Here is a 12,888-nt window from a genome sequence, read left to right on the forward strand (position 1 = left end):
AGTTTTAACATATGAAAACTAATAGCACTCCATAGTCATTGCAAAAAAGTAAAATCGACTACATATTGTCAACAAGGTTCAATAGCCTGGGGCACCAGAGAGTGGTTATCCCCTCATTAGTTTACACAACATTAAAAAGATAAAGAAAACAATTAAGTGAGAATCCATGGACTCCCTATTGCTTCTCAATCTCTCGGATTATGCTTAGAGGATCTTCTCGCCGGCTTAGCTCCACTCCAAATCATGCTTCGAAACCTTGGCTCTAATCCCTAGATGGATGGTGGTAAAGATCATCTAAAAGTTGCCTCTAAAATCCAAAGCCGAACACCCTTAAAACCCTAACTTTGGGGCTTAAAAAGTGATTTTCAACACAAGCACGTCCGTACTTAGGCCGTGCTTAATGGGCATGCTCTTTATAGACAGATCTAGGGTTTGCATCAAAATAATATATCTCCAGATAGTAAAGTGCACACCCATAAAGCACATCCATGTTTAGTTCGTACTTCCATAAGCACGACTATACTCTTGGCTCTGTGACTATGCTTTCCTTCTTCTGATATTTTCTTGAAGACCTGTAATCTGCATTGGGTATAAGCACGCCCCTAACACACCCATGCTTGTCTTGGAGAGTTGCAAATAAATTCTTTTGATGCCAATTTTACTCAAATACTCATTCTAATGCTCTAAGACCTGTTAATCTGCACATAAACACAAATATACCCAAAGTAGCATTGAAATATATAATTCACTTCCTAAAAGACAAGCAAAAACACATCTGAGAGGTATGTAAAATATAGATATAAAATGCACTCATCACATTGCAAAAGAAAAAAACCTTAGCAACAGCATTCATAAGGCCCTTACACCAATTAGAAATGAACGTAACAATTTTATCATAGTAATCTTCCCCACATAATGCATCGCCCCATGTCAATATGAACCATATCCATGATAGCAAACTCTAAATTGAAAAACCCTTCGTTGTCATCTATCTCATTGTCCACGCTACAACAATAGATCATAGCTAGCTACCATATCCATGGAGAATCCCCATTCCCAATTCTTTACCCTTCTAGTCTTATTAATATGGTAGGAAAATACTATGGTCAAGAAACATATCTCGTTGTATATCTACCACGCTACATAGAGGAGGATAATCAAGGAATTTTTTAATTACTTGCCGATTAACCCATTTCCTAGAAGCTTTCAGGCATGAAGTTATGCTGATACCACCACCACCACATGTTGGTGCATCATATGTTGTTTTGATTTTGAATGTGGGCTCATGAGGCATAAACACACCACTGACATTCTACTACAAAAAAATGATGGTAACTCTCTCTTTATCATTTTTATGAAACGGAAGTAGAAATTGCACTTGATGGAAAAGTCGAACGATGCATCCTTGAAGTGCCTTGCATTTTCATAACAATGACCAGTCATAGTTATTTCAAACTCAGAACTTCATAAAGGATTGGATACTATTATAAGCCACCAAGTGAACTTTGGCATCATCTATTGGTGTGGGTTTTATTATGTGCTTTGTGATAATGGTTCCTTGATTATGGTGACATGAGTAAATTGTTAATAAAATTTGTAAAGTGCAACAAAATACATAAATGGTTACTAAATTACATGTAACCAGAATAGGAATCAACTATATTTGCATATTGCAACTTTTAAATAAACACAAAGCCCAAAAAATGATCACTAATTTTCTATAACAATTATTTACACAAAATCCACTTCCAACCGGACTCTGGAGATTATGGGGGACTATAAATCTATAGAAGTTAGGCAATGAAAAGGGTATGATAATTACGATGGCATTGATGGCCTACAGGTGCCCCCTATCACTTCGTTCACCTTCTCAACCAACATATCAACCATATTCTTTTTGAACATATGATGAACATCATACATCCTCATGAAGTCACCCTCTAAGCTAATACAAGAAATTGTTCTTTGTACATTTAGTATGAAATACTTCACTTTCACTAGAGGATCTTCAAGTGACCAATGTGCGCATATTTTGACCAAGATGGACTCCCATCCAATCAAAATGGTGAAGTATTCGATGCATCCATCATCCTTGTATCTCATGACACCACAAAATCTATCTATTAAAGGCCTCTAAAACGAGAAAACTCAGATAATTTCCCTTGAAATATCAAATAGCTAAAGTATTACATAAAGAAAAACAACATACCTTCACAATGACTGCTCCTACACTAAAAGGTCCTCACAAGGCTAAGTTATAGGCTGCCACGTCAATGCCCCACTTGAATGCCTAAGGATAACAAGACAAGTGGGGATAGGAGAGATGATTTCTCAACAACAATGACAAAGAAATGGGGGAGGAAGAGAAGAAGAAAATAAGAAGATGAAGAAAACACTCTCCAAAACTCTAACGAGCTTCTCTAATAAGCATAACATCACAGTCATTACCAAAGAAGAAGAATAAGAAGCTTCTCCAACAACATAGTAAGGACAACCACCACTTCTTTGACATGACCAGGCGCCACATTCCCTTCCACAAGTGCAAAAGGTAGTTTCATCATTTTCAAAAAATATCTAAGTGCCTAGTATCGAAAGGGTTGAAAATGTCTCAAGTTTAAAAAAAGGGATTGAATGAGTGGAAACTTGTTAGAGGGGCTAAACAAGTAGTTGAAAATCTTTTAGGGACTATTATGTAATTTTTCCTAATAAATTGGATGAAAGGGCCAAACCTAGCATTTTAAATATATAAATAAGTACCAAAATAAATATTTTAATAATTTAAAACATAAACAAACACATTTATGATATCCAAGAATGAATACACACATTTCTAATAGTTTAGGAGTTCAAATGAAAATTAGCCAAAACTAAAGGGCCATTCATGGCTTTAGTTCACCATATAAAATACTGATGTAATGTGGAGACTGGCATAATATAATACTGGACCTATATTTATGTCCATCAATAAAATAAAATAATAAATAATTTAGATATCAATTTCTAAATAAAAAAAAGACATTTTTAATTTAAATTAATTGCTTTTAGTAAGTTATGTTGGGCCTATTTTATTCTTTATGAACCTTTTTCTTTATTATAAAATGGTGCAATTGAGTGGATTATTAGGGTACTAGGTTCATCTCCAAACTCAAGCTAAACTCGGAGCATTTTTTTTTTTTTCAGAGTTGAAGCTTATTTTGAGTTTAAAAAGGTAAATATCATCCATGATTCATGATTATTTGAGTTCAGCGCGTGAGAGGTAATTTGTTGGTATGTATGGCCAATTTAAAATATACATTGAGCTATTAATTTGCGACAAAATCCATAATAAAATTTATATATGATGACCCTTATGTTTTCAATATTTCTTTGCCCACCTTCCTTTTCTCAATATTTCAACATTCTTTCAATGAGTAAGCCACTGAACCATACTCTAATAAATTTAGATTTGAAAAAGAAGAGCCAAACTAAATTCCTTTAACTGTTTTTAAATCCTCAGGTAGTTGGTTGAATATTAGTTTATTAACTCTTTAATTCAATTTTATAACTAAATTACTGATTTAGCTTTCCCCCCTTATCAAATGATATTCAGAGACTAGTAGTGAGTAGTGACAGACGCGCACCAGTTGGTAGATTGCGCGTTAAGTGCCAGGCAACCTCATGTGCTGCGTGCGCACCAACTCGTGCTCTTGCTCGCGTGCGCTCAGCGGGGAGCTCGCTCGGAGCTCACATGGGATGTCTATCATGTGCACCTTGGCAAACACTCCTCCATTTAGGTTTGATGGGGAAGAAGAAAAAACATTTTAGAGATATAACATTTGTACGTGGGGACCCATCATCCGTGCCCACCACTACAGAAGACCCTATTCATCCACAAGAAGACTCTATTCACTATGTTTTGGACAGGATTTGAACTTACATCCTTTACTTGAAAGAAAAAAGTTGTCTTACCACTAGTCTTTGGTGTGTTAGATGGTGTTTGCAGCTTAAATATGCAAAAGTAATTTAACACAGTGAAGACAATACAGTACCATTACCTGTCAACTTTTGTTAAATACAAACAAAACATGTTTTTTTTCCTGATTTTCCATATTTTTTAAATTAATATAATATAGAACTTTTTGTTAGTGTAATCTAATACGCCCTCAATATGTGTGATAGTTTATCTTGGCTTGTTAAACTAAGTTCTGATATTAAGGTAATCTAAATTAAAATTTTCCAAATTAACTAATATGAAACTCTAATATGTTCCTCAATGAGATCAGATTAAAATAAAATTGCAACTTGTCCTTTCACCCTTGTGTTTATAAAGAAGACACAATCAATCTCCTGCAAGCATGCTGTACCACCCACTTAGGAATCAGACACTGGACACAAGTTCCAGTCCTAAATCTGCACAATAATGTGAAGGTGCAATGAAGGTCATGAGGAAAGGACTTCCTGTCCCTGGCAGGCTCCAGCTGGAGAAATAACTGCCAACTTCAAGTAGGCATTAATTAATGTTATTAAACTAAAAAAAAAAATTGAATATTATACATCACATTATTTTTCTATATGACATAAATAAAACAAAGATGGGAAAGCAAATATACAGCACTTCTTTACAAATTATAGCACCACACCACAGTTCTCTGAAATCAGCAGATAGATAAGAGCTTTTTATTTTATTTTATTTTAGTAAAAACATAAATAATGTACATGTATAGCATTGAATTTTATTGTAACCATTTCCTTGCAGAAGGAAGAACTGCCAATTGCTTGAGTTGCAGCACAATATATATATATATATATATATAGAATATGATTGAAAGTTCAACCCCTTGAAAAAAAATATGATCAAAGGGATAACAATTTTAATTTAATTGAAGACAATTTCTTTGTTTCCTAAAACTCTACAGCTTGGAGACAGGTGCAGTAATTCTACTCAGAGCAATGGCTGTTTTCGACCCGGATTGGCGTCCTAAATGCTTACAAATGAAGTCACCAGCTAGCATGAGCTTGTTCAAATCAACATTGGTCTTGATCCCTAGCCCGTTAAGCATGTACACGACATCTTCGGTAGCAACGTTACCAGAAGCACCTTTCGCGTAAGGACAACCTCCGAGACCAGCGATTGCAGAGTCGACTGTGCTGATCCCCATCTGCTCAAATTGAGGAACATAATTTTTCAGAAGAATTCAGAAAAGAGTCATCCCTTCAATGTTTGCTCATTTACTAGACTTGGAAGAGGTTGCTTACTTGGAGAGAAACAAGTATATTAGAAAGAGATTGGCCGTATGTATCGTGAAAATGAACGGCGAGATTTTCCACAGGAACAATAGATATGACAGCCTCGAGCATCGGAATAACAGTTCCTGCAACATCCAGAAAAGGAAACCATAAAGTTAAATTAGCAAATATGACCATCATCCGGTAACTGCAATTGAGTAGCACATAAAATTACTTGTGACAGATTCACCATGAATTATTTCTTGGGCTTGTTTTGAATTGTAGCAGAGATCATATTCTTGCTTAGTCCATAAATGATATTTTTTCAGAGGATTCTCTACTCAAGCATCATCACCAAAGGGTGAAAAGCATGTTGCAAAGTTCTTCCCATGGTTATCCCATAGGAGAAAGTAATTATTGAAACCAAATAGCCATCAATTATAATATAATATATATATACATGCACGCAGAGCAAAATTTGTTACAAATTATGGTTTGCTTCATTAAGTTCTGGAAAACTAGGCCAACTGTAAATCACATGAAAGATAGTGACTAGTGCAAACAAGATCAGGCAATGAAAGTTGATCCCGTTTCACCTTGTATAAAAGCAAACTCATAAGATGATTGAGCTTTCAAGTTACATAAACAATATATTAGATAGTAATACCATAAAAATCATCTACCAATTAAAGATATATCCTCATCAATGACATCACTTTATGATAGTTTTTTGAATAACAAGAGTGATGAGTAGGTAAATTTTTTATGTAACTTTTAGTTGGAGATTCAACTAGATGAGTGTTTATGAAAACATAATTGAAGCCCTTCTGCTTCAGTTTTTAACTCTTTCAAGTTTAAGGACATTTTGAATTTCAAACCAGGAAAATAGATGAATAAAATAACAGGTAATCCGGAAGATTTTCTTATTGGAGAAACAAGCTTAAATCACGGGGACAGGTACAGCACCTCGTCATCTTAACTTCCAACTCCCAAGTAATCCTTTTAGTTGATGAACATCACATTGGATAGGAATTTTAAAAATTCAAGTACTTGGTTACAGTTTTATAATCTTTGAAATATCTGATCAATCCTTTCCAGAGACTTGTTGGGCAAAACTTACATCTATGCTTCAAAAATGATATTTCACAATCTAATGATATCAAATAGTCTTCTTTGCTAATCAAACTTTTTTTTTTCTTATTCAATCAAATAAACTTAGTGTCACAAACAAATAAAGTTAATTGAGAAAAGTCAAACTGCAAGAAACCACAAGAAAATACAATGTTTCATCGAGTATAATTGAGAAATGCATTCATTAAACATTTACTTGTGCTTGGACAATACATCCATTACAAAATAGTTCATCTTACCTGGAGTGCCAACGCCAATTGTATCACCAAGTGAGATTTCAGAGCAGCCCATGTCATAAAGTTCTTTTGCCACATATGCCACCTTTGAAGGAGGCACAGCTCCTTCAACTGGACAGCCCACAACACAAGATACATACCTAAAATAGGTAGCAATTAGCACCATGAGGAAGCAGTCATAATGGAATCCTCTGCTATCCAATTTTCCTTAGTCAATTATTGATGTTATACAAGAATAAGTTACAGAGATAAATCAATCCAATGACTTGAGTAGCTCCATTGATTTGAAACATATATTTAAATGATCATTGAATACCACAAAGAAAAAAAGAAGCAAAATTTCAATAAGCATAAACTGAAAAAGAACCCAGTTCAAACAGAGTTCTCAATTTGAGGTAAAAGCAAGAAAGATGCAAAATGCTAATGAACCAATCGTACAGATCAAAACTCAGAATATCCTAACAAATTCATATTTTCTACTGTCTTTCATCTATATGCATAGGGAAAAACACCAAATCAGCTATCATTTCCTAACATTATAGTGCAAATGGTCAACTGAACCTACCAAAGCAATTTTAAATCGGTAACATCCCTGGCTTAAAGTAAAAAAAAGGAGAGAATTGCTTGAATCAATACTTCATGGATTTTAAACAGATAGCAACCTTCCAAAAGGTCAGAGTAAAGCAAGAAAGGAAGGGTAGTGATAAGATGCATATAGACGCAGACAAAGGCACACACAAAAGAATATAAAAGTGGATAAAAAGGGTGATACGCAGATCACCTGTAAAACCCAATTGATATTTTAAGTATATATTCAATGAAGTGACTGACAAGCCACAATAACTTTTGAAGTTTTAAGCCATTCAAGACATGTTGATATCAGCTTTAGCCGAATGAAGAGGCTCTTACATAAGCAAAGACATGCACATATAAATAAAGATGACTATAACATCAGAGAAAATAGACAATACATGAAACAAAGAATATCTTGTTCTGTACAATGGCAGTAGATTGAGCATATTATTTCAGAGCATAAATTAATCTGCAATGAGTATGGTGCGCTCATCACTCACAGCTAAAACAGGAAAATCATCTATTAATGAAGACAATGCAAGCAATCAGTCATTAATTGCAGCACAGGTTATGTGTAAATATTCAAGCAGTGAGCATTGATGTACTATGCTCAATGGTTGAGTTTTTATTAAAAAATCATCTAGAAAAGGTTGCAAAAAAATATATCAGAAATCAAGGATAGAAAAGAAACGACCAATGACCAAACATACCCACGAATTGGGATCGCAAGGTTTTTAGCAGCAAGTGCAACATCTTGATAACGAGCAAGGCTGTCTGCAATGCTGCAATTGATGTTGGACATAGAAAAAGATTCAGAAGCTGATGCAAATACCGCAACTTCCTTTGCGCCAGCAGCAACAGCTGCCTCAAATCCCTGATAAAAGATACCAAAAAGGTATCAAGTCCACTAGCAAGAATACCAGAATTTCATTGATGATGATCAGGATTCATCAGATATTTACCTTAATATTAGGTGTCAGCACAGGAAACCTTGCAACATGGACATTTTGAATTGCTTTCATTACATCCTTTGCATCAGCTAGCTATTATTCCAGCATGAATAGTTAGAATGTTCAATTCGAGAGTTTTGTATAGTGAAACATAACCAACAAAATTTGTGATATTTTTAAAGGAAAAAAGGCACCAGAAAAGATGTTCACAGAAGTAATAATTAACATGAAATCCACATCAAGCCTATCTTTTAATAATTAATGATTTTATTTTGTCCATCAAAGCAATACATATACTTCTTGTCCTATAAGATAATGGGCAGGTTTAGGTTAAGCCCTTGACTCAATTTGGCAAGATTTCCGTTGAGTATGAAACTTAGAAGCCTGTAAACCTATTTATGGCTTAAACAAATTATCATGGACCTTGTTCAGAACACATAATACACCATTACTCTTGTGAGATCAAAATAAGAGTATATTCACCATGTGGTATAACAAGTATTATCTTCCAACTCTTGTTCGAAACAATCAATACTTGACTCCGACGACAAAAATGAATTGAGAAGGATCACGAAGAGATTAGCATGTTACAAGGAATAATTTTTCCTACAAAGTGTTTAAGCAACGTTGTTGAATGATTAACAAAAATGTCATTTTAGAGAAAAGTGTGGTATAAGCTGCTTAACAGCTAAAACCAACAGTTAGAAACTTTGCTACTGATGTGACCAGTAGATTAGTTTATATTTTGGAAGAGTGCCATGGGGCTTTGGTATGCCATGAGATAATTGGAAATTAAACCATATGACAAAAAAATCAATGGTCCCTTTGCTTGAACAGATTGCAACAACATATCAGCAATATATTCTTAACTCCCTCCTTCAAAAATAAGTATTTCAACGGCATACAGATGGAACAAAAAATATATCATTAATTTCTGAATAATTCCAACAAAAGGTATCATTCCGGACAGCTAGAAGTAGATATGTCATGCTAAGTTGTTCGCACAATTAAATCATGTGCAACCCAGTATCAGATTGCAGCCTGCAGGTCCACTTCAAAATATTGAGTGCTTTAACAGTGATGTCCAAAGTGGGAAGTAATAACATAAGAAGTGTGCCTATATTGGATAATTCAACAAAACTATGTGAGTGCAATAGAATTTGTCAAAACAGTACAGAAATTACATGCCTTTGCATTTTGTGAATGCCTGATCTTCTCATAAGCATTGCAAAGATCCACAATAGAGGATCTCATTAGATCGATGTAGATTTTCATATGATATCAATATTCACACAAAGATGAACCTTTGCAACACCATAAAAACATGAAAGCTTAAATTGAAAAAGCTTATCATTGCAAACAGGCGATTCTCATAATGATTATAAAGGGAAGTGTAACAACCTGTGGTACCCATTTTGGAGAGACAAAGCTGGTAGCCTCAACAACAGCCAGTCCAGAAGCTGCTAAAAGCTGTATGAGTTTGAGTTTTTCACAGCTGTAGGTACAATGCTATTCTCATTCTGCAAGCCATCCCTTGGATCCAACTTCCACAACCTTTACATAACTTGGCAAACCTCTGAAAAACTGTGTAAGTCATATTAAGCTTTCAATAATTAAATAATTGAGTAGTAAACAAATTGATCATGCCCATGATGCCAGAAGAGAAAGAAAACAACAAATTGAGAAAAAGCATCAATAGTTTCATGTTGACAAAAAATATTGATGTTTCATTTATTACACACACACACACACACACACAAGGTTTTTGGCTGCATGAGTTGAATTAGAAATAAGATTGTTGATCATGCTGGTTAATTATAATGTATAAGAAAAAATGCGAGATTACTAGCTTATTGTTAAATAATAAAATACAGGATACATGTCTTTCAACAGTTAATTTATTTTTATCTTTTTCTATAAATTTAAAATCTATCTTTGACTACAAATTCTGTCAGTCTCCAAGATTAGGTGATAACAGGCAATGCTCCCAGAAAATGGGGCACAACATCTAATGCCCTCAAATCACTCATGAATGATAACATAAATCAGACAAAGATCAAGCCAGGATTTCAAGTGCAGTGAGATGGACAATTAGAACAAGAGAACTTCAGAATATTAGTGTGCAAAACAAGTTAAATTGTTTTCACCTTTTCAATGGCTTTGCAGTTCATTCTCTGTTTGGTTGAATCTTACACTAGATGAATTCAAAAACATACAATTAAAATGATGTCTTATGCGAGGATCTTTTATGCACAGGGGGTTGTCCATGTCAGACTTCCCCAGGAAATCATAAGACATGATTTGCCAAGTGGCAAGACACCTCATGGAAATCACTTTCTCCAATCCAAAATTATCTTCCCTAAGAACCCATACTCTCTTATGTTCATCTGTTGTGTGTGTGTGTGTGTGTGTGTGTGTGTGTGTGTCACTAAATACGATTATCTCCAAAGTCCAAAGCAACATAAATACCTCCCAGCAAGCACTTAATTTGTGTCTTTTTTTCCAAAAAGCTAAAAGAAAATAATAAATAAATAATAAAAAAATAAAGCAGATGTATAAGGTCCTATTTAGTCTTCTTCCTTTCACACATTTATAATGCATCACAACTTCCCAAATTAACTATCTCATGACAGATAAGAATGGTTCTGTGTAAGGTAGAGAAAATTAAAACAACATAATCTAAAGCGTAGTGAAAAAGAATTTCTCAATGAACCATAAAATTTCGAATACATGCAAAAATGGATGTTTACTTTTGATATTTCACTTGGCAGAGGAACATTAGCTCCTTTTCTTCATCTAATTTTTTTGTTCAAGTAAAAAAAAACAAAGAAATTAATCATAATCATAACTATGACTTAGCAATTTTCTCAGAAAATAATATTGACCATACAACCATTTCACAAACAAAATGTCAAGGCAAAAGGCGGCATTTAATCATGCACAAGAAAGAAGGGTTCTAAGCTTCAAGCACCTTTTGAGCAAGATCTCCTCCCATCTCCACATGATTGCTAGAGGAGCTATATCGATGGAAATGAAAATGGTGTGAATCATACAAATTGTCAACAACCTTGTGATTCCTACGACTGAAAAATCTCCTCAAAATAGAAGCATCTGCAGGTAACTTGCTCCTAGGTTGCCTTCTCCATGCAGCAGGTACCTCTCTACAAGGGAAGAAAGAGCCCATTAACAACCATATACTTACATATATAACTTCGTTGAAACGTCAGAAATTTAAAACAGGCAATCAAACAACACATAAAGAGAAAACATAAAACTTACTATCAAAAGTGTAATTACAATATAAAAAAACCAACAACTACTTAGTTCCAACTATTTGGGATTGGCTACATGAATTCTTCCCTTCCATGTTACTCTATCAAGGGCCAAAAGACTACAAAACCAAGCTCAGACGTATCATTTCATAAAGTTTCTGCTAATTTTAGGTCTATCTTTTCGTCTTCTACGACCCTCCACCGGAAGAACTTCCACTTTTTTTTATGGGGCATCTACCAATGTCATCTAAGGATATGTCACACTATCTTAATCAATTCTCTCTTAATGTGTCAACTATCAAAAGTGTAATTACAAATAAAATCAAAATTAAAAACAGAGCTTGTTGGTGCACCACAGTTAATTGATTGATGAGTAATATCCAATAGATAGATGAACTGATACATACTGTCAGTATTTTCAATGACTAAACTTTATATTGTAATAATTTGGTCAAAGTGATTGCAACAATAAAACCTGATTTCTTTTATTGTGCAAAATTTCCAAATGTTCATATAGTGTTCTTCAAAGTTAGCAAAGACAAGAAAAGATGAAAATAAGAGACATTGTTACACCCAAAAATATTAAAACTAAGACCAATACAAGCATATAAAATCAACAAGAAATCGAATTAGTTTTTTGCTAACAAGTTTTAGAGCACCCACTGTCAGTAAATCCAAAGAGAAAAACTGTAGTAGGTACTTAGATGCTTTGCAATCGATTAAAAAAAAAACACCTTTGTTAAACCAATATTGTTAGTCATGCATCAAGTTGGAACAATTTAGGAAGGATCACAGGACCATATGCTCCATTGTGTTTCTTGCTCATCAAAGGGGCATTTGATAGGCATCCACTAAACTAGCTACCGTGAAACAAAAGTAAAAAGTCACTACCTTCACATAAAATTTAGTCAGTTCTTTCCAAGACGTTATAAATGTAAATATATAATGACAGCCAAATTACGGTGTACTAGGTGCAGCGTATATTACCCATAGTGCTGAACTAATGCCTATCCGAATGTAATCTAACATAATGCTATTGGATTTAAAATGTCAAGGCAATGCTCAATCAAATAATGACCCACAGCCACATTTTGTAACACTCACTGGAAACTATTAGAGGAGCTGCACTGCTGGCCTTCAATAAAGTGATGATCCACAGTTTCACTGACTCTAGGCCAAAAAGCATCAAAAGCCGATCTTTGAGGCCTTCCAATAAAACTCGAACAAGGGAACTTTTCACCATCCAAAGGCTCCTCCAAGGTTGGCATCATAGGACCAGACATCAAAAGAGAAACTGGAACAAATGAATGTGACATATACGTAGTCCACCGCAGAGGCAGTGAAAAACCTTTTAACTTAAGCATCACATCAAATAGCAAAACTTGATGGTGAATCTCAGAAAAAGAGAACACAAGACTTCAAATACCTGAGTCCATTTAAAAAATCAAACCTTCAAAGATATATTCAAAAGAAGCAAATAATTCAATAAATAAGTGCTGAAGCAAGTCAATAAATGTTACC

General features: G+C 34.4%; 1 protein-coding gene across 1 annotated transcript; it reads right to left on the minus strand.

Annotated features, from left to right (window-relative positions):
* Positions 1–4,654: 4,654 nt before the first annotated feature.
* LOC120268620 (hydroxymethylglutaryl-CoA lyase, mitochondrial-like) lies at positions 4,655–12,683 on the minus strand. The gene is given in 10 exon segments (XM_039275941.1): positions 4,655–5,138; positions 5,236–5,351; positions 6,576–6,712; positions 7,856–8,019; positions 8,108–8,188; positions 9,497–9,583; positions 9,586–9,633; positions 9,635–9,679; positions 11,067–11,256; positions 12,472–12,683. Coding segments are annotated over 10 exon segments (1,329 nt in total). The 3' UTR covers positions 4,655–4,889.
* Positions 12,684–12,888: the final 205 nt, after the last annotated feature.

This window comes from Dioscorea cayenensis, chromosome 9 (genome assembly GCF_009730915.1).
Source record: "Dioscorea cayenensis subsp. rotundata cultivar TDr96_F1 chromosome 9, TDr96_F1_v2_PseudoChromosome.rev07_lg8_w22 25.fasta, whole genome shotgun sequence".
NCBI lineage: Eukaryota > Viridiplantae > Streptophyta > Magnoliopsida > Dioscoreales > Dioscoreaceae > Dioscorea > Dioscorea cayenensis.